Here is a 23,718-nt window from a genome sequence, read left to right on the forward strand (position 1 = left end):
AAATAATTTTTGCTCCAAAAAGGACGCCTTTTATTTTATGCAATAGTGTAAATGTGGGGTTTTTAAGTTATGGAGGAGGAAGAGGAATGTGTGCATATTTTGTTGTGTTTGATAAATAAATATTATGAAGAAACTTTTATAATCGTGATAGTTTAAAAAGTGAAAAGCAAGCTATGGTTATCCCTGAAATGCACTGTATCTATATGAATTTTTAAAAATTGTATTGATGATTGTTTGGAATTGTACAACTGACTCTGATTTCAGGAGTAAATTCTTGAAAATAGGATATTGTAGATGGACTCTTAGTAGACATAAAACTATAATAATTGTATATTTTTGACAGAAATTTACAATACACTTATAGGACAAAGACTTTTGTTCACAAATTGAATACCGAAAAAGGTGTACTATGTATTTTACTTCTTTTGATGTATAAATCAATAAGCAGTACTTTTGTAAATATATATTCATCTTTGTTTTTCACCATTATTGCTGATAACTATAAAATAAATATTGCATGATTGGAAATGAAAAGCAGTTCTCTATGGCATTGTGTGTGAGTTTATCAGTTACAGGTATTTACAACACAAAGCTCTTGATGATAATTAAGTGTATTTTCAATGTATGTTCTATTTGTTGGTTGTAAGGTTTTGTTCTATTTTCTGAAGTTATATAAATCTAGAATATCTATTTAGAAGAAAATTAAAGATAAGGTCACAAAGTAACTGCTGTATTGGCCCATCTATTAATAAATGTATCTGATAATGTGTGATCCTTGTTGATTTCATCAAAATCACTTATCACTCTCATCACCACTCTGTCAGCCCTTCTCAAAATCCCCATCTCATAATAACTCGAACACCTTGTCTTGTGCTCATGCAATATAAGATAGCTTTAGATTTTCAACACTGGTTCCACAGCACACTTATATTGGCCAAATATGTTCTTAATATTCATGTATTTATTTTGTATACAAAAGATACATATGCAAAGAAAAGAGAATTTAAAAGTGAATAGTACTAATTTTGTGCAAGTGTTTAACAGTGAAAAGTGATTCAGTATTTGTATAGCTCTCAATAATTTGGACACATGATTCATAGCATTTCAAATAATCATTTATGGATATAATGATGATGATTAAACACACACTCAACTTCATAGCCATAATGTAACATGTAATTTATATAACATCCATAATTTACATACATAACAGAAAAACAGAAATATGGTACTTGACTGCTTCAGGGAAGCCCTTTCAGTTTTAACTGCTTAAATCCCTTTGCATGAAATTTGATTCATGCTGAAATAGGGATATGAATGCAAGCACTGTCTGACAAGTCATACATAATACAACTCATATGAACATATACAGGTGGCCATTTCATAAAGCTGTTCGTAAGTTAAGAGTGACTTTAAGAACGACTGGTGAACCTTCTTTATGTGCCAAAACATCACCAACGAATATACCATTTACCACAAGGAGGGATCACCAGTCGTTCATAAAGTCGCTCTTAACTTACAAACAGCTTTATGAAACACCCACCTGGGGTGCTAAAAAGTTAGTGTACCACACCAGAAAATTAACATATTTCAAGTATTCAAATTCTGCCATCTTTTAGATACTTAATTGTGAAGTCAGGTGATTGAATATTACATTCAATAAATTTGTTTCTCTGGGCTTGCCAAGCACTGTTCCATTGTTTTCTACATTCAACACTCAGCATGAAGGAGTGCATTTTCTGAAGGAGTTCACTAACTTTTTAGCACCACTGTATTGGGTGTTTGTTTGGAGGGAATGTTAATAGTATCGTTACTACTTGAGATTGAAGTTTAGAGTTGCATTTGCTTTCAGCTCTTTTTGCAATTGATAACTTGATTTTACGATTCCAATCTAGGGGAAGGTTTCACATCCAATCATATTTGTTTCATCAATTTGCCCGAATTGGTCTTGATGAAACAGATAAAATATCCAGGATCGGATTTTACTTCTAATAAAAATGTGTGTACCTGTGATTGAGTTTGTACAGACATAAACAAACACTTAACGATTATATCAAGTGCACTCCACACTGCCCAGTTGGTGACAACGTTCACCAAAAAAATGTAGGTTTTCGAAAATAAAACTTGAACTAGGTTTGTTGGATAAAGCCCAAACACAATCATGTCACATTTGTCGGCTGACTATATGTTAAATTTCATGAATCAAAATAAAAGTTACATGATCATCATGAGATTGTTCTGAGCTGCCTGTCTGTTCAGGGGGAAAAGTCTTTAAACAGACCCTGAGGAAGGAACATTTAGGTGCACTATAGATTATTTAGATTAGTGAGAAAGCATGATTCCTCCAGTCATAAAGAATATCCTGTAGACTGTATTTCAACCTCTTTTCTTTGACATTGACTTCAAGCTCAATCACCATAAGAAGAATACATACTATGCTGTACTTTTGTAAGAGTTTTGTCTAAACATATAGCGCTTGCATCGGAATAACATTTCAAAGCACTTTACAAATATGTTAGTATCCTGATCATTGCATCCTGGCTTGTCCACAGAGAAGTATGCACTTCCTTCACTCCCTGGGGAGCATTCCAGCGAGAGAATACTGCATAGGCTTTAAAATCCTACTGGGTGCCCATCTAACATGATCGATGCCTTACCATAATATGATACAATAAAATGTTGTATTATCTCTTTGTGTCTTGTTGTAGCAGAATCCTGTATTGGTGAAGAAAAAAAAAATAATGACATCAATGTTAAAGAAATTTGTAAACTTGCAATGATCATCCTGAGAAAAATGAATGAGAAATTATGTATTGAGTGAATGAAGACATATATCGAAAATGCTACAATTCAAATACTTTTTGTATCAAAAATCCTCCATAATAGGCATGGAAAGTGGACGAAATGCTGACAAGTTAAAAGCATATTAAGCATCACAAAGTGAAAAGGATGCCTATCATAAATGTCACAGGAAAAATATTGAGTCATCCTATCATTAGTATTACTAATTACTAACTATGGAGCGTTGTGGCCCAGCGAATTAGTCTTCTGACTTTGTAACAGAGGGTCGTGGGTTCGAATCCCAGCCATGATGTAATTTCCTTCAGCAAGAAATTTATCCACATTGTGCTGCATTCAACCCAGGTGAGGTGAATGGGTACCCGGTAGGAAGAAATTTCTTGAATGCCTAGACAGCCCACCTAAAGCCGGGGTAATAATAATAGCAGGGCCCGCTGGAAAAAACAGTTTTCAGAACTGAAGTGGCTTCCCTGGGTAAATATACCTATATCATTATATTATTCTTACTAACATTCAAGGCCTTGGTATCTATACTGACAAAATCAATTCCTGAGCCTGTGACACTTCAAAAATTATCATCCCATTTGGATGACCAGTAATGTCTCCTCAAAAGATCCAACAATCATACTTTGAATTTTGACTAATTCACCCGAGTATCTGAGTACCTTCCATGAACCCTGAAACCAGATCACCCGTAAATACTCCTCCCCCCCTCCTTGGCCATTGGTATATTCACCATTTTGTCCGAGCCTTGACCGCCTCCTGTCTGACCAGTCTCTTCTTATCGTCCAGCCTTGGTGCTAATGCTCTGACCACTGTCTCCTGATGCGGATAAATCTATCACAAAGCAAGAGAGGAGAAATGTGACTGGTCTTTTGACAAAAAGAGTCTTCTTTTTTTTCCTGATATAAAGAAAATTTATGCAAATACAACTTTTCTGAATACTTGTAATCATTATACATTTTTTTTTAAACAAAATACATGTAACTCTGCCTTAGTCAAATCTTTTGGAACCACAGAATCCTGTTCAGCTGAGGAGAAATTTGACTAAAAAGTGGTATATAACACTATTCTAAAAAACTGATTCAACTTAAGCAGAGTTACCTGGATACAAAACATTCTATTCAAGCCTACATTTGAATCATTTAAAGATGTCATTACAAATAATAATAATGGTAGTAATAATAATATTGGATGACACTGTCCTTGTGTGATAGTTTTAGACTTTTGTATCAATATCACACCAAATCCACTCTGTAGAGTGCTCAGAGCACTTTTCAAGAACGAAATGTTTTCAGGTGTCAGTTGAAATAGGTAATAAGATATATTTTATTTCAGGTCAATGACTTGTATTTACAGCAGACAGTAAGATTAACTGTCACCACATCATAGTACATCAGGGTCCCGTCTTACAAAGAGTTATGACTGATCCGATCAACCAAGTATGGAAATCCTGCAAAATCAACGACTAAAATGCATGTTTGTTCAAAATATTTTCTAGATCTGATATATATTCATACATTTATAGTTATTCTTCAAAATTTGGCATGCTTCTCTTTGTTGAAAAAAAGACATTGCCAAACTTCCTGTATAAAAATAATATGACATCGGATTTCCATATAGTTGAGGTTGATTTGATCAATTACAACTCCTTGTAAGACATGGCCCTGATCTACATTCTGATTCATTAACTCTTATAATTATGAAAAGGAAGCTGAAACTAATCACACTGAATGTCGTAAAAGCAAATTTGCAAATATGGGACAGTGTAATAATATTTCCTGGAAAAATACCTGACACTTGGCTGGAAAGGAATGCTTATTTTGTCCATTTTTCAGCAGTACACATTTTATACTATAAAAAATTGGCAGATAGGTTTCATCTAAACGTGCAAACACTTGGATGGTCATTTTATTGGATTATGTCCAAAGTCATAGCTAGATTGTTACCACAAATTCCATTCCTTTTTATCCAACATCTGAAGATACTGAATCATACTCACTATATGATGTGGGAAAGAGGTAACAGCCCCTATACACTTCAGAGATGCTATGCGCACTTTCTATAAAAGACAAAAGACAAAGAAGCAACAACATCAATAAGAATGTGTATCTATAGTAAGTGAGTACACATAGCATTACATCAATTCATATTTTTCCAGAAACAAGTCGAAGCTGAATCTTCAACTGCAACGGATTCAACTTAAACATGTTGACTGTAAATATGAGAGTGAAACAATGAGAATGAAAGAACGTTGGCAACAATGTGATAACAAAGGTTGACTGTAAGAACGACAGTGAAATAATGAGAAAGAATGAATGGTGGCAGCGGTGGGATACAAAAGGTTGACTGTAAGAATGACAGTGAAACAAGGAGAAGGAACAAATGGTGGCAGCGGTGGGATACAAAAGGTTGACTGTAAGAATGACAGTGAAACAATGAGAAAGAATGAACGGTGGCAGCAGTGGGATTCCCCAGGTTCACTGTAAGTATAAGAGTGAAATAATGAGAAAGAATGAATGGTGGCAGCAGTGGGATAACCAAGGTTGACTGTAAGTACAACAGTGAAACAATGAGAAAGAATGAATGGTGGCAGCAGTGGGATAGCCAAGGTTGACTGTAAGAATGACAGTCAAACAATGAGAAAGAATTAATGGTGGCAGCAGTGGGATAGCCAAGGTTGACTGTAAGAATGACAGTCAAACAATGAGAAAGAATGAATGGTGGCAGCAGTGGGATAGACAAGGTTGACTGTAAGAATGACAGTCAAACAATGAGAAAGAATTAATGGTGGCAGCAGTGGGATAACCAAGGTTGATTGTCAGTACGAGAGTGAAACAATGAAAACGAGAGAACAGTGTCAGCGGTGGGATAGAGAGATTGACTGTGAAACAATAAGAATGAATGAGATTTCAACTCACCAAAGAAGCTTGGTAGGAACTCAGCTCCAAGAGGGTTGGTATAAGGTTATCAATCTGATCCACCAATGAGGGCAGTGTCTCCCCAAGTAGAGACTCCAAGATGTCCAAGATGGGAAGGGTGGGGCGTGGGTCTGTCACCCTGAGGGACTGCACCAAGCGGGGTATGATGGGGGGTAACTCTGCCAGCAGGACGGGGCGGGGTATGCTGGGGAGTAGATGGCATAGGGCTGTGATGGCTCTTGTTTGCAGGTCTGTAAGGAAGAGGAATGACAAAATTTGGCATTATGAGGATACATATCCAGTTGAATATATAAATGAACACCTCTAGTTACAATCACATGACTAGTGGTGGAGGTGATATCCAGTTGGTTTAAAGATAAATTCCAGTTGTAGTATAGATCAAAAACTTATGTGAGGCAGAATCTAATGAAATAGCCACCACTGGATAGAGAGTGACAAAATATAGATGAACTCTCATCAAACGAAATGGGTGTTGCAGTAGGATTTCAATCCTGGACTTTGAGGTTCAAAGACTATAGACATATCCACTGAGCCACAACACCTCTAAAGAGAACACACAAAGCTCATTGAAAACTTGAACACAAATGTCAGAAATCGATCCCATCTTACACTTGTATGACTTTGAAAGAATAATACAAATACTGAGGGAATATATGTATCTATTGGTAACAGGACTATGCTCTCACTGCAATTGCCCCTCCACTTATAATTCTTAAGATATAAGGTGAGGGATCGGGTTACGATACGGTTTTGGTTTAGAATCATGTGAGAATTAGGATTAAGGTTAAGGTAAGGTTTGAAGTTCTGATTAATGATTGGCTTAAATGTGTGCATTCCCATAAGAAGCAATTGCTGCAGGAGCATGTGTCATGGAAACGTATCCTTTATCACTCCACCAGGGTCTATTTCTGATTTACAAATATGTCAACATCATGTAATAATAATAAAAATAATAACAGGCAACAATTAATAAATATGATTATAAGAGCACAAAAAATAGACAAATGAAAAAAATACAATATTATGAATTGCCGAATTAGGATATAAGCCTTAAGAAGTGTAAAACTTACTATCTTTGTTAAAAAGAGCCATGACAAATGGAAGTGCCTGCAGGAAGACCCTCTGTTTGTACATGATCTTGATGTCTGAGTGAAGTTCCTCACTCAGTACATCCTCCATGTCTTCCAGGAGCATGCCAAGGGTTTGAGGGACCTGATCACCAAGATCTTCATCTTCAAGAAGTCTGAGTAATGTTGTGAGGAATGTTGTTGCCTTGGGGTGGGAACGCATCACAAGAGCCTTGGTCAGCTGTGATCAGAGGGGATGCAAGAGAAGGATGTATGAACATGACAAAAAGCATAAAATGGCAGGGAACATTGATGACTTATTCTTCAGAAACAACTAAATACAAAGGAATAAATAAAGCCTGTTGCCTGCCTGCTGAAACCAGGTGGGTGTTTCATAAAGCTGTTCGTAAGATACAAATGACTTTACACATGACTGGTGATCCTTTCTTGTGCTATGTGATATCCCTATGTAATTGAGTTATTACCTAAGAATATGTTCCAGTCATGGGTAAAGTCATTCGTAACTTTACGAACAGCTTTATGAAACACCCACCAGATGAGTGTTTCATGAAAGGACCTGTGAGAAGTCTGAGTAGAGTGATGAGGAACGCGGCATTACATGAGCCTCGGCCAGCTATGGTAAGGGAGGGGGGGTAAGAGAAAGATGTGAGAATAAGAAATGCTAGTGAACCTTTGATATGTCTTGTAAATAACATGATAGTGAGGGATTACAGGCTTTTTAACCTGTTGTTTAAAGAAAGGACTTGTCAGACCTTCAAGTAACAATATTGCCTTGTGGAAGCAAGGGATCACTTGGTCAGCTGTGTTCGTGCGCGGGGGAGGAGGTAAGGGAAAGATGGGAGACCTTGAGGTAGATCAGGTACCAAACAATAAAATTAATATGCAACATTAAAGCAGTAACCAATGCAACATTTCTAAGTGATCTATCCCCATACTATTACCCCCACTATAGCGCTAAAGAATTCAAATAATTCCTTCCTACCAGGTACCCATATACTACACCTGGGTGGAGAGTGGTAAATGTAGATAAACACCTTGCCAAAGGATTCAATGAGAAAGATCTCAAAAAAATTGGTAATATAATTACAAAAAGCCACAAGTTTTCAAAAAAAATACAATAATAATAATAATGCAACATTAATATGGTGCTTAATGCAATGTTTTAAGTACTGCATACCATTAGCCTTGCTTTAGCATGGCTATCCTGATTGGACACTTGAGCATTCAATGAATACCTTCCTACCAGGTACCTATTTACTACACCTGGGTAGAGAGTGGAAAATACAGATAAACACCTTGCCAAAGGAAGCGAGTGTCATGGTGGGATTAGAACCCATGACCCTGTGGTTCAAAGTCCTGAGGCTTATCCACTGAGCCGCAACGACTCTACAAACAATAATAATAAACTTTGACTCACCAAGACCCAAGCCATAAGAGCTCTTTCTTTGCTTGATCCTTCTTCCATGCTAGATATTGCTCGACCTAAAAGACTCTCTGCTTCAACTAAGACTTCATCTAAATCTGACCCTAAGGGAATCAAGAAAAGGGCATCATCTATTGCGCTGTCCTCCAAAGAATTGCAATTGATCTAAATAGTTACAAGTTCCAGTAATGCTAACATCTTGGATACATGTAAGTTCAAAGTCTTTTCAAACAATGATTTTATATACTCCTGCATGTACAGTTTTCTTGATAAACCTGTGTGTTCCCCTTTCCATATGGATGTTATGTTTATTTCCTATATTTGAAGAATTATGACAATAATAATATAGTCAGTTTTTATATAGCATAACACATAACAAATATGTCTCTATGCGCTTCCCAATGACAGATTTTCCTTAAGACTGCATCAATCGCAACTCTTTGTACGACAAGGCCTAGGAAAACATAATAATTGGAAAGAATAACCTCATTAAACACCAACTGCACAAACATGATAATTTATCGATAGTAAGATACAAGAAATGTACTCTCCTCTTTGGTCCGAATTCACATAGGTGGTTTTGAAAACCTGCGGTTTATGCAGATTTCCTATATAAATTAAGCTTAAAGGAGAATCCAACCCAAATAAAAACTTGTTTTTATAAGAAAAAGAAAAATCAGACAAGTTGATAGCTGATAGTTTGAACAATATTGGACAAAGAACAAGAAAGTTAAGAATTTTTTAAAGTTGTAAATATTGGTAATCACTATACCCATGGAGACTTCAAATTGGCCACATATGAGATGTCATAGTGATGTAAGGCAAGGACTACTCTTCCATGTACTCCAATACATATTATGGCTAAATTGTCATTTTTCCCAAAAGTTTTATTTCAAATTATATTTTTCTTTCATGATGACATAAAACAATATACTATCTGGGTTATATTTAGATTACAGCCCCCGGGGAATGGGTACTTAGGAGAAAACCTCAAATCCCTGATAATAAAGTACATGGCCTATGGGAAAGTTGTCCTTGCCCCTTGTCATAATTTACTTACACAGTTGCCAATTTGAAATCTACATAGTATTAGTGATCTCCATTTTAAAACAGCAATAACTTTCTTATTGCTTGTCCGATTTCTTTCAAACTTTCACCATTCTGTTTAATTTATTTTTCTCCTTCCCAACACACCATTTTATGGCCAAGGCTGGATTCCCCTTTAATGTATTGGGCGCATATATGAAAAATGTCCAATCCTAATGTCACAGTGCGCCAAATTGACGCCTGTTGTCGTGGTTATCAACGCTATTTTATTCATGAGTCCACTGTTATCATTCATGAGTCCACTCTTCAAACAGTGGTCTCATGAATGAAATAGCGTATCTAACCATGGTAACAGGCGTCAATTTGGCGGACTGTGACAAAAGCGCACATCAGTATTAGACATGTTTTATACACGCACCCGATATGCGGTACATGAAGCGTAATTTATACAAGAAATCTGCATAAACCATGGACTTAACCATGGGTTTTCAAAACCACCTTTGTGAATTCGGGCCTTAAGTTTGGTAGGGAAAGCACAAACAATCAGCAGCAGTCTGGAAAATCTTCAGACACAACTTATGACATCCAAATTACAGTAAACTAAAATAAATTACCAAAGTCATTGAAACATGAAGAAGATACAATAATATCTACACTATTATTTCAGCCATATTCATAATCAATATATTTCTGTCACTGTGACATTCTCACACAATAAAAGCTCTGAAGAGGGCTTCAATATCATATTTAGTTTTTGACCCAACATATTATTCAGTGGTCACTCAAAGTGGTCAAACTGACTAACCTGCTTGGTGCTTATTAATGACTCCAGCTAAAGCCTTAGTAGCCCAGGTACTAGTCAACCACACAGTACTATGAGCTGATATGTGAAGTAGACTTGACATCAGCTGTTTGGAGGATGGTAGATGGACCTCTCTCCTCAGGGAACACACTATTGGTTGGAGAACTGTGACAAGCTGTGTCTGGTGGCCTGGTGCATGAGGCTATAGACAAATCATACAGTAAATCAAATTTAAAGTAATGCATCAACAAAGAATTAGACTCGGGAACATAAAATTTCTAGATATCATATTGGGCTTTGTTTTAAGAGAGAGGGGAGGGGGTGGTTACAATATTCTACACCTAAGATCAAAATTTAGAGAGGAAAAATGCATTACTACAAGACAAAATATCTTGTAGAGAAACAATTTTGCACATATTTGCATAATAATCATAATCTGATGTCTACATCATCTATAATCAATCAAAAATGCTCTCTGCTTTTTACATACAGCGCTTCAATATTACACAACAAAAAAAATCTATAGAAATTGACACCTTCATATATAGAAGCCTGAAAATTATGAATATATTTTATGAAAGTTAAATTGTCATTTGAGATTCATATATTGTAAAGAGATTTAGAAGAGATTTTTTATTGACAGCATACATGTAGGCAACCTGGATGATGCATTTTACAAGTTGATAAAATTATAAATTTTAGAGAAATTATAAAATACTGGACATTCAAAGGTACGGAAGATGTTGATCATTGTGGTAGTATAGAATCTGTAAAGGAAATAATTTGTTGTCTCGCATTGTGAGACCAACAAATTATTTTCTTTACCGATACTGGACATTCTTTAATTTTCTTCAACAATGAGAGCAAACAGAGACAGAGGAACAAGGGAATAGAAACTCTTGAATATGAATTTTGAATTCATACAATTTAACAATTACAAATAATCAAAAATAGATCATCTGAATGTTAAATTGCCAATTTGTCTATTGCCAACTCATCCTATGATCACATGGTCTACCTTCATTTAGTCTAATGCCATTCCGTCCATCAACATTTCGTCTAACAACCATTTGGGCCAATCATCATTTCATCTAAACACAAATTCGTCTACGACCATTTCGACCCATAACCAGTTGGTCTAATATCCATTTTCTTTTCATTCCTTTCACCAAATTAACACTTAGTCTAATTCGACCAAATAGTGTATGGACTAGTTGGCTATTGGACCAACTGATTATTAGACGAAATGGTGAGTTGACGAAATGGCATTTAGACCATGTGTATAGTGGACGAATTGATCGTAGACCAAATGACAGTAGACAATTTGGGAATTGGATGAGTTGGCATTAGACAAATTGAAAATAAACCCTTCAGAATGACCTACTGCCAATGGTAAGAAGGGCACCGATGTGTTGTGATTCGTTAGCTCCAAACTGCTTAACTCCCCGTGAAGGAATACGTCAATAGCACACTGGCATAGCTTGATCCCCATACTGTGGAAGGAAATTAAGAAAAACACATCAAAACGGTTAAATTTGAAATACACTAACTTATTTATAATAATATAATACATGCACATGCATATTCTTATAAAAAGAGTTATATTAACATCTGGACCCGACTAACGATTAATCACTAAATATCAAGACCATCGTTGCATGCGCATTTTTCTCAGTAGACTCGATAGGAACCGATCAGCATTGTTCTTTCAAATTAGTGATTAATCACCAACCTTTGTCTTACAGAGCCTTGAGTGCAAGAACACATAAGTGAACTCTCAGAAAGGTTGGGATTGGAAGAAACTGGTGGGTGTTTCATAAAGCTGTTCGTAAGTTACGAGCGACTTTAAGAACGACTGGTGATCCTTTCTTGTGGTAAATAGTATATACCAAAATGTTCATTGGCAATGGGTTATCGTGTAAGAAAGGATCACCAGTCATTCTTAAAATCACTCTGGTTTGAGATGGATGGGCCGTGTGTTGAGGAAGGAAGATGAGGAACAAGGGATCTGAAAGTGGGTGGTAAAATAGGAAAGACTTTAGATTATCAGGAAAGACATGACGAAGTAGGAGAGTACTCAGAGTAGTAAGGTTGGCCTAAACAAGGAGGATGCTTAAGACAGAAAGACAGAGTGGAAGGAGGGATTGTCATCATAGAGCGAGAGTCGCTAACCCTTCACAAGAGGGAAAATCCTGACTAAAATGAATGATAAAAGCAATGCACATGAATGACTAAGTTCAAGTGAAATGTGGGGAAGATTCTTTCTAAAATATCTTGATTCCAAGAAAATATCCACCTTAATCTATAATCTATTAATCTATAATTCAGAGACTCTACAAATTAATTATTGGTCCTAAAACTGACTTACCTGTTATCTAATCTTGGAACAACCACTCTAATCACTTTTGCAATGGCAACCAGAACCTCCCCACAACAATGTGGACTGATCCCAGCTTCAGTACTGGATTGTAGAGTGGCGGACACAACCATTTTAAGTAAAGGGTAGACAACAGATGCTAGGAGGGACTCTAGATTTGAAGGTGTACTGGAAAGATTGGCTGTCAAGGTTTCTAACGTGGCAAGATACACTAGATGCTGGTCAGAACTTAATTCTGACAGAAACAAAAAAGAATGGAGAATAGGGAAAACATAAGACAATGATAGCTAGTAACACAGACAACTACCGGTATTCATACAGACTGGGAGTGGAGGTTAAAGGGGGCAAGTGTCCCCACCCTGTTTCAGACCATTGTTCCTGCTTGTCAAAAAAATTTATGAGTAAATTCTCAATGATGACCTTTATCATCCTTTTTTGGGGCTTATCAGAGATCCCCCAATTTTTTTTAATACTCTTAGATCCATATCAGATGCTAAATTTACAAAATATGATAAATAATTGTAAATGAGATTGAATCTCATAGCTGAAGTTATTCTTTTGTGCACATATACCACATGCTTTCATCTTCATCAACCTCTGGGTATTGAAAATATACACACTTCCAAATAATTAAGGGCACAGGTAATAAATAACTTCAACAGACATTTTAATTTCACAAGATTTCTATTTGGTTATCATATCAAAAACTGATTTGCGAAATGATCCTTGCACCATGTATTCAAAATCAAAAGTGAACCCATATCTTTCAGCAAAAATCCTACTCAGTGTCTTTGCTTGTAATTTTTCCATTTCAGCATGCACAACACATTTGGGAATGCCTCTGTGAAAGATACTGAGTGGAATTCCAGCTTAAGATGCATTACATCTTTGGTTAAGGTAAGGAGCCATAAATGCTTACAAACAATGAAAATCAATATGTTCCAATGTTATTTTATTTTTTCATCAATTCAATTTTGAAAAAAAAATCAACATAATATATGCAATGGAGTGAATACAATTAGGAATGTATAAAGCATGTACATGTACTATTAAAAAAACACATTGCTTGATCAATTATCATCAATGAGAAACAGCTTGACAACACACAAAGGCCTTGTTAGAATTACTTCTCAAATAAGAAATTAAATCACACAGCCATATTCAAATTAGAGTGGTCATGACGCTTACTTGGCTTAGCTATTTCTGACACAAGCTCGGAGGTCAGCGACCTGCTGAGGTCATCTGACGTATTTGTTACTATGGTTGCCATGTCAACTACTATTCTTTGGTATCCTGGACCCCTAAATGATTAAAGATAGAGACAAAAAAAAAGTTCTCAATGTAAAGGGATACAATTATCTATATAGAATCTTATCATGCATAATAATGGGGCAGTTCACTCTGACAAAAAGCTTACTATAAAAATAGCAGAAAAAATATTGCCAAAGTTTTGAGATAAATCCATCAAAGCAAAAGATATTACAATTCTAATTATTTGATTTGTGATGTGATGTCATAAATGAGCAGCATTCCTACATAGCGATTGGTAACAAATCAATGAAATGTCATTTTTTTTCTCTGAAAATTGAAAATGTTTTTTACTGTACCTTTTCTATATAAAAAATCATTCCACACCCGATCATGAAAAGGAAACCAAAATAAGTCATCAGGAACCATTACAGAATGAAATTCATGCATTTTATATTACATAACATATGGGACACCTGCTCGTTTATGACGTCACAAATCCAAAGCTTAAAATTCTGATAACTTACTCAATCTTTAAAGGTTTTTTTCTCAAACCTTCATCAGCATTTTTTTAATATAAATTCTGCTATTTTTACAACAAACTTTTCTTCAGTACAGTTGAACAGCTTTCATTTCCACTATCTAAGCATTCATCTGAAAATGAATCATGAATATGAAGCCCAGAAACAATTCAGCTATATTTGTATGATTAAATTTTCTCTTTATCATCTAATAAGTTAATATTGTTAGAATTACAGGCAAAAAGATATTTTATTATTTTCAGAGACAATGAATGATATGAATGGGGAATATCAGGGGCCCCTTTTTTCAGATTTCAGTGCTCTTTTGAGCACTTTGGGGGCTAAATTGCCCCTCGCAAACACATGATTTTTTCTGTTTTGAAAATGTGTTCACAGCACCAACACAAAAATGAATGTATGGGACAAGGTGGTGTCATCTCATCAAACAAGGGACTTACATTCCAATTAATATCTTACTTACTTACACGGTACAAGGTGTTTCATGAAACATTTCTTCAAATGTATAATGCCATGAACTACAATGCCAGGATAAAATTTGACAGGTAATCAAGTTGTTTTTCTCTGACGAAGGAATCAAGCAACATAAGGAAGCAAGTGACAAATTACCCCAAATTGTGTTCTTGATTTCTTTCAGGCCAAATATAGAATAAAGATTGAACCTGTTTTAAGATATGGCTGGATTACCATTGTACCAATCTGCCCAACTTTGGCAAAAGGAAGCAAGTGACACATCAGTCAAATTTGAGTTTTTGTTGTTTCTCAAACACCCTTTGTATGTTGCACGTTCACGCAAAATTTGGGGAAGAAATGATCGTTCTATGGAAAGATATTGAAGAAAATATGCTGTTAAATTGCATGGACGCATATGTAAATGACGGACACACATTGCTCATTTACAACAAATGATACTTTTGTAACTTGCTTCCTTTTGCCAAATTACAGCAGCAATGGATAGATGTCTACATAAATCACAGTTTTGCTACATACTTCCTTTTCTTAAATTAGGGCAGTATGTCAATATCAATATTTGACAACAGTACAATGTCCATTGTTTGCAAACAGATGAAATAGGTACAAATAACACAAGAAGATACATACCTCTTTGTGCAGTGGTCCATAAAGACGTAAGTATTGTTGACTTGACAAAGTCTGTGTGTTTTTTGGCAAGGCTAGATACCGTCTTTATGCACTCACACCTGAAGTTTCAGAAGGCGGAAGAATGAGACAGACACACAGAGAAAAATAAGACCAAAAGAGAGGAAGAAAAGACATAAGGAAGACAGGAAGGGGAGAGAGACAAAGACAGAAAGAAGAGAAGAGAGGAGAAAAGAAAACAAGACAAAATGAAAAGAAAAGAACAGGAAAACAAAGAATAGAAAAGAAAACAGAAAAGAAGAAAACCATATTTTAGAAAGAAAAACATAAGGAAGAAAAAAGAAAGAAATGAAGAAAAGTAAAAACAAAGAAAAAATCAGAAGAGAGGCAGAGAGAGAGAGATAGACAGACAGAAAGATACAGTGTCAAAAAGACAAAAAGAGAAATAATGGCGAACTTGAATGCCTAAAACACTGACATTATAAAAGGAAAACAAAATATTATCAGAAATATTGAATTACCAAAATCTGTAATATTGTCATTACTGTCAAATGAAATGCACATAATTGGCTCTGTTATGGTGCAGATATGAAATATTCACCGATGTTACCCCTGTTGGTATAAAGCAAAATAATAACAGATAGGTGAATTTAACCTACAACTATATTTTTCGAGAAGAGGTATTCTGATTCAAAATTAAATTTTCTTTCAATGGCAAAGGGAGACAACCATTACCTCACACCCTCATCTCCTTCTTCTAGCAGAACCCTTGTCAGTTCTTGTCCCACAAGTTCCAGCCTACTCTGGTCCATAAGAATCGGGACCTGGACCATTTCCCTCAGGGTTCCTAGCCCAATCTTCCTGAGGTCCGGCACACCCTGGTCCCTGGCAAAACTGGACAGGACAGTGGTCACTACAGTGTCCATGTGATGGGCAAAGAGAGTTCTCCAATCCTCTGGTTCCTTGATGTGACCCTGACTGGAGTGGAGGAGTCTCTCAAGGATGTCTAATAGGACCATTCTTTCTCTGGTCTGTGAATTTGAATAATACAAACATATACAAGCCATTATCTTGCATACCCATCCTACAAATATCAATTGTATTCTGTACAAGTGATCCCTTTCATGTAAGATAAGCATTTATTGTCTCCATTGTGATAAGAAATGAAAAATTAGAAAGTACATGTTCATGCTTCATTACTTTCCTCCCCTCCACCTCATCACAATATTCATACTATCTTTAAGTAGCTTTCCTCACCTGGTCAAATATATTGAACTGATCTAGGAGGATGGGGACGGCATACTTGAGAATGGCAATGCAAGCCGGGTATGATGCTGCTGCTATGGCAACCAGAAGCTTACTGCAGGGGTGGATCATCCGATGGTCTGGTTCACAAAGATGCTGCCTGCATTCTAGGAAGTTAGCAAACAGAATCCAGGGCAGGAAAATAATTCATTATTTCCAGTGGATACTTTGGGGGGGGCTATTACTTTTAATTCAAGAGCTTCTTTTATGCACAACCTACAAATATGTGGTAAACCTCACCTCAGCACTAATGTTCTTTGCCAAGGTGTTGATCTACATTTGCCACACTCCACCCAGGTAAAGTAAATGGATACCCAGCAGGAATTTATCCTTGAAATGCCAAGGCATCTTAACATAATGGGAAGCTATGTGAATGCTAAGATAATAAGATGCAGCATCAAGACACATATTTTGTATAAAGTGCTATATTAAAGGACAAGTCCACCCCAACAAAAACTTGATTTGAATAAAAAGAGAAAAAATCAACAAGCATTACACTGAAAATTTCATCAAAATCGGATGTAAAATAAGAAAGTTCTGGCATTCTAAAGTTTCGCTTTATTTCACAAAACAGTTAGATGCACATCTCGGTCGGTATGCAAATGAGAAACTGATGACATCACTCATCTCACTATTTCTTTTGTAGTTTATTATATGAAATATTTTTTCATTTTCTCGTCATTGTCATGTGAAATGAAGTTTCATTCCTCCCTGAACACGTGGAATTCCATTATTTTAACATTTTGTGCTTCAGGCAAGGAGGTCCTAATCGTCAAATTCGTAAAAAAAACAAAAGAAATATTGAGTGAGTGACATCATCGACTCTCTCATTTGGATGTAACTGGCTTGTTCATATAACTATTTTGTTAAAAATTAGCGAAACTTTGAAATGTCATAACTTTCTTATTTTACATCCAATTTTAATGAAATTTTCAGCATTGTGCTTGTCTGATTTTTCTCTATTGAGTCAAATCAACATTTTTCTGAGGTGGACTTGACCTTTAATATTGCCGAACAATATCATCAAATGAAGAAAGGTGTATTCAACATAAATCTAATAAAAGTTACTTTGATCTTTTATTTTTGCTACATAATTTCTAATTCACTTCTGTTCTTTTATACATTTCCAATCATCTACTTTGTAAAGCACTTTGATATGAATTACATGAAAAGTGCTAAATAAGGTTAAGTTGATATTATCATTATTACTATCATTATAAATACCTGTTAATATGTTCCTGAGGAATGAATTCAGATCTCCGTCCCCACTACCACCAGACGTAGACTGGATACCAGATGAAACTGCTGTTACCACGGCACCTAATGTCTTTGCAGCTTCCTTGTCTAACTCTACACTGATACCTAACATCAACTGAAAAGATAAGATAACACACACAAACACATTTTAAACACCAATCTTGCAAGCCCATGCACATTTACACATTAACAATAACAATATGATATACAAAATTTCAATTCAATTCAATGTTCAAATTCATTTATTCAACCATCAAAAGTATAAACAGAACAAGATAAAAGATGAATAAATAACAAAAAACAAAAATATAGATCGCTCGGAGACACTGGAGAAGCAATGCTTAGAAGCAATGCTTTTGAAAAGGGGTCAGCATTATACATTAATTCATTACAAATAAAATTGTAAAATTACACAGGTCTGATGTATACATATTTCTTTTTCAAAAAAATAAATGACATACATGCAAAAATAGGCCTTCAAAGAAAATCTACTTAAACATTCAACATTGGTAATGTTTATTGCAGAGCCTAGAACACAAATATTTATTACCAATACCAGTACCTAAAATGATACACTGACCATATTATAACCCAACTCCATTGAAACAAATAAGCTAAGAGCACACTCTTCACTCACCTCTTTCCTGCAGTATGACCAGATCGCTTCTATGTAGGACATGATATCACTCTGACTGTAGACCGGTGCGCATGCTTGTAACAGCTGGTAGGAGTCTAACCGTGCTGTCTGTAAGTCTGAGCTTAACTTCTCCATGATCATTGGCAGACAAAACTATGATTGAAAAAACAAATGTGGTGTTTATATTAGACCTAAGCTAAAACTACATTGCCCTCATATGCTCAAAATCAAAAAGATTTGTCTGTCAGTCATTACATTATTTTTTTTTCTTTATACCTTAGTTTACTGCTGTGCTGCGCAAAGAAAAATCATGCATGGGATGATTTACTAATGCAATCAAAACATTTTATTAAAGTCATTGAATGAAAATTTGAGCAAATTTTCCACCAAAAATATGACATTTTCTCACAAAAATATTGCATTTTGGGTCTGCACAATAAATAGCGATCCTGTTTTCTACATTTTATGGTGGGTCACAAGTGGGCAACAAATTGTTATGCATATAAAATAATAATATGATTATGAGCAACATTTGTACGAGGCTATTTTATCGGTGTCATTAAGTTTCATATCTTTAATATGAAATAGCACGCCAAAGAAACATCAGGAACTTGTGAAGAATGATATGATGATGAACAACAATATTCATATGGGGCAATATAAAAAAACTGACATGTTGTGGAAATGATATCAAAATGAGTTCGGACCAAAGTATGTAATAAAATGGACATTAAAGATTGAGTACGTAAACAGAAAAAAAATTATTTGCAAAAGTTTCTGTACAAAATTTGTGCAATTGCTGAAAAATAAGTAAAGTAAGCATGGAATTCCAGCTAAATATCAGGTTTTTTCCAAGCCATTGTAATAATACAATGCTTATCTGGGTTAGTGATTTTCAGTGTGATCGTTTTTCAGCTTAGATTTCATGATTTCACAAAGTTTGGTTGATGGAACTTTACCAGATATAGATTTACAGTGATATATTGACAATTATCCTTGGTTTTACAGACTCTCTCATGAAATCAACTGAATTCAATCATCTCTTATGAACAGTGCACACAAGAAGAACACCATTCTGCTTAACCAAAAAAATGGGAATGGAGGTACAGAAAGATCATATTGCCATTCTAAGACCAAGGTGACAAAATTATCACCTTTACTGTTTCATCAAATATTATTTTTTTTTTTAATGCAATATCAATTTCAGCATCAACAAGAGTGAAATTACTTTGGATCAAACTCCCTCCATCTCTCCAAAACATCTCTTCTCTTGACCTCTTCAAAAAACATCTTAAAAACACACTTATATAACCATAAACCTTAACTTGTCTTATGCCATCTTTTGGAAAAAGTGCTATATAAATCCAATTATTATTATCATCATTATCATCATTATTATCATCATCATCATCACCATCATCAAATTATTATTATTGCTTCATGCATTTTGAACAATAAAATCTGGTTCTAACCTGCGCAAATTTAGGGGTACTGGAGAGACATGTCTTGAGGCTCTGTGCCAGTTTCTCTCTTGAGATACCATATGGATCGTTGGGTGGAGGGTGAAAGTCAACAGGATAGTAGCAGGCTACAACCTCAAAAGTCTCTTCAATGAACATATCTACCAAGCAAAGCAGAGAGAGGAGATAATATCAGCTTAAAACCTCAAATTACTCTTCAATGAATATATACAGTGAGTATAAATGAATTTAGATGTGCCAATGTCTTTCTATAATTTCAGATTTATCTTCAAGGAATGTATCTGATGAATACAACAGAGTGGAGAAAATAATCATATTACAATTAAAAATTATAATGGTGGCAACTTATAGAGTGCACAGGTCCACATTTTGGTGCTCATGGCACTTCAAGATAGAAAATGTACACATGAAAGATATTTGAATTAGAATAGAAATTCAAATTCTTGTGTACACAACTTCAAATGACCATTCAATAAACATATAATATATTGCGCAGAGAAAAGTGAAGATAATATTGTTTATATAAATTCAAATACTATTGATATAGTATGTCATGGAATTCAATCAAATAAAATATCTAATATAAGCAGTAATATATTATAGTTATAAGTAAATAATTATTGCATTCTTAATATTAATAGCAATCAATATATAAACAACAATGCAAACGAATTATTTCAATTGCTTTGTAGTTGTCTATCCCAGATGCAGTGGAGTAAAGCAACTTTTAAAAACAATCGATCATCCCAATCAGAAATTTCATGAATAATGAAGTTCATTAAAAGTTAAAAGTGCTGGAAATGTAAACTCAAATATCATGTGAGTTTTACTTCTGATAGAGACTAGACAAACTTTTGATTCAAAATCTAACTAACTGAATATTTTGGGTTGGTTTTAATAGAGAGCATCTTTTTAACTCTTCATGCGTTCACCTGTAAACCCCCTGTGTGTTGCATTATTTTAGGGTAGGCTCATTCACATTTGTGCCATGAGTCACAGACTCTTAACAATAAACCTGGCCATGGTATTGTTTGTGAGGAGGGTTGTATTGATTTTATCCTCTCCTTTCTCAATAAACTTCCTGGCTGTGATCAGGATGCATTGATTTTTTTGGGGGAAAACTCAATGATTCTGTAATTTTTAAACTGCGATAATCCAAGCTAAACTAATGTCGCACGCGCGATCGATCGGTACACATGTACGGTATAAAAAAATGCTCTGGGGCAAGCAATTGTTCGAAAAACAATTGGACAGGGGAGTCTATGGGAAATGTGTGGTTAAGCAAAAATGCGAACGAAACACGCCTACGGATGTGCAATAATGCGAACGTAATGCATGATGAGTTAAATATGGGTGATGGATTGGCCAAAGTGTTTTTTACCAATCTTGAAGTTGTTGATGACGGTCGGTAGGATGTTGAATAAGAGGATGAGATTCCTTGGGTCCTTTTCACCGTCCATAGCATGGAGGAAGCCGAGGACGAACTCTGACCCCATGCCTTGTAGCTCTGCATTGTGGGATAGAAGGATGGATTAAAACATGACATATTTCCGAGGGGGATTCAACAATTTGAGGGGCAATTCAATAAATTCAAATCTACTTCGAACACCGTTCGAAAATATTCCTCAAATGTTTTGAACATGACCAAAACCTTTGGGACAGCCAAAAGAAATGACAAAAATATTTCGAATGCACTCAGAATGCAATCAGAATTTTTAGAATGCGCCTAGAATGTCCAAGAATGTAGCATGAATTATCAATCCGACTCCATTGCCATTCATTTCGACTAGTGTATGATGATTCACCTGGTCAATTTACTGAATTTCAACTCCAGTTTGGTGAATTTATAAGTTCCTCCCAAAATCTTTTGGATTTTTTAAATATTTTTTTCGTTCCAGCTTCTGCTGATTGCGAATAACTGTGATGGGGGGGAGCTTAACCTTTTAATTTCATTCATGGGGCAGGGTGGTCATTTGATTAGATTCTGTTTCATTTCGAGATCATCATCACAAATGTTTATGCTTAGGACTCTTGGTCCTCACCTGTAAGGCTAGTCCTAAGTAGGTTTGATATGATGTTGTAGACTGTTCTACGGTCCACCTGTAGCATGGTCTGGACCTGGACCTCTTTAAAGATTGCTGTCATCACCTGAACCGACAAACTGGCAGGAAAGCTGGACTGAGAAGTCTGCAAGAAAATGAATTATGAGGTGAAAAATTCTCTCAGATTCCAAGATCAATGCTTTTCATTAGGAGTAAAAATTATGGGCTGATTACTTTACTGCTTCAGAGGCCTAACTACGGTTAATATATACAAATTACAGATACAATTTAGTTCTGGTCGTGAATTTGAATAATGGAGACAAATGTTTCAGAGTGATTGTGACAGACCTTTTAAGGTTTGGTATTTGCTGGAAATCAATTCCTCTGGTCACTTGCTCTGCACACAGATAAGAATGTATATCAGCCTGTTATCACATTTTCAGCTAATAATCATTTTCGTTATATGAGGGCATTTTTTCCCCTTAATATTATGGAAATAATGTGATAGCCACTAAAGATTATTAATTCCACCTTTCTCAGATTTTTTGTTCATCATTAATGATTAGGACTATCGAATGCACCTACCATTGGCAGCAAACCTTTGAGAGTGTGTTGGGTGATAGAGTGGTGGTCTAACAGCCTAGCACAGAGAAACTCAATCAGGACTTGAACTGGTAAAAAAAAGATGTATGGATGGAAGTGTTTAGCAAAATAGCTGGTTAATAAATCAACAGGAATAACGGTCGTTTCTGGGGATTTATTCAATAATTTCTGACATTTTACTGTCATGATCCATATTGTATTGGTAAGTGGAGCCAACAGAGTTCAGCGGAAAAACCAATGTACAGACACTGAAGCTTTTGATCTAGTTAAATGAGCAAACAAAACAACATGATTAAAAGAAACAAGTACAGTATACAGAACTACAACGATTAAATCGTATACAAACAAGTGGAATGCCTCTGGCGGTCTCACCTGCATCACGCGATTAATACCATGGTCACATTTGCTCTACGGCGGCCGTACGGCGAGTCGAAAACAGCCGTTTCAACATTTTTTGTACCAACTACATATAGGTGGTTTGAATTGAAATTAATAAAACGGCTGTTGTCGACTCGCCGTACGGCCGCCGTAGATCAAATGTGACCAAGGTATAACATAGCAGCAGTGCTGACTTTGAAAACTACTATAAAATAATTATTCACAAAACACACCATTCATGTATGATACAATACAACGTTTACTGACATTTGACCTTGATCATATGACCTAAATCTTGTCAGTGATACTTGATTACCCCTATATCCACATTTTATACATTATATCTATAAACTTTGAAAGGTCATGTGTCCTGAAACTCACACATGTTCAGTGATACTTGGTTACTCTTATGTCCCAGTTTCATGAATCATATCCATAACTTCCAAAGTTATGATGGTAATTCAACAAATACTCCCCAACTTGGCCAAAGTTCCTTGACCTTACATGCCCTTTGACCTTTATCATGTGACCTGAAACTCAAACAGGATGTTCAATGATACTTTATTACTCTTATGTCCAAGTTTTATGAAGTAGACCAATAAATTTTCAAACTTATGATGGTAATTCAACAAATACCCCCATTATGGCCAAG

The 23,718-nt window shown here is 35.5% G+C and overlaps 1 protein-coding gene across 1 annotated transcript in view; it reads right to left on the reverse strand.

The window, feature by feature from the left end:
- Window positions 1–513: 513 nt before the first annotated feature.
- Window positions 514–23,718, reverse strand: part of LOC121424883 (MMS19 nucleotide excision repair protein homolog) — a 28,119-nt gene continuing 4,914 nt past the window's right edge. Inside the window, exons 4-22 of the mRNA XM_041620730.1 lie at window positions 22,671–22,756; window positions 22,086–22,230; window positions 21,425–21,550; window positions 20,035–20,183; window positions 18,563–18,715; window positions 17,893–18,040; window positions 16,621–16,775; window positions 16,099–16,394; window positions 15,367–15,464; window positions 13,667–13,780; window positions 12,470–12,713; window positions 11,486–11,594; window positions 10,105–10,303; window positions 8,247–8,356; window positions 6,812–7,049; window positions 5,721–5,971; window positions 4,802–4,861; window positions 3,536–3,636; window positions 514–2,715 (exon numbers count right to left, since the gene is read on the reverse strand). Of these exons, the coding sequence (XP_041476664.1) occupies window positions 2,685–2,715; window positions 3,536–3,636; window positions 4,802–4,861; window positions 5,721–5,971; window positions 6,812–7,049; window positions 8,247–8,356; window positions 10,105–10,303; window positions 11,486–11,594; window positions 12,470–12,713; window positions 13,667–13,780; window positions 15,367–15,464; window positions 16,099–16,394; window positions 16,621–16,775; window positions 17,893–18,040; window positions 18,563–18,715; window positions 20,035–20,183; window positions 21,425–21,550; window positions 22,086–22,230; window positions 22,671–22,756 (2,813 nt within the window). The 3' untranslated portion in view covers window positions 514–2,684. The remainder of the gene's footprint in view (window positions 2,716–3,535; window positions 3,637–4,801; window positions 4,862–5,720; window positions 5,972–6,811; window positions 7,050–8,246; window positions 8,357–10,104; window positions 10,304–11,485; window positions 11,595–12,469; window positions 12,714–13,666; window positions 13,781–15,366; window positions 15,465–16,098; window positions 16,395–16,620; window positions 16,776–17,892; window positions 18,041–18,562; window positions 18,716–20,034; window positions 20,184–21,424; window positions 21,551–22,085; window positions 22,231–22,670; window positions 22,757–23,718) is intronic.

This window comes from Lytechinus variegatus, chromosome 12 (genome assembly GCF_018143015.1).
Source record: "Lytechinus variegatus isolate NC3 chromosome 12, Lvar_3.0, whole genome shotgun sequence".
NCBI lineage: Eukaryota > Metazoa > Echinodermata > Echinoidea > Temnopleuroida > Toxopneustidae > Lytechinus > Lytechinus variegatus.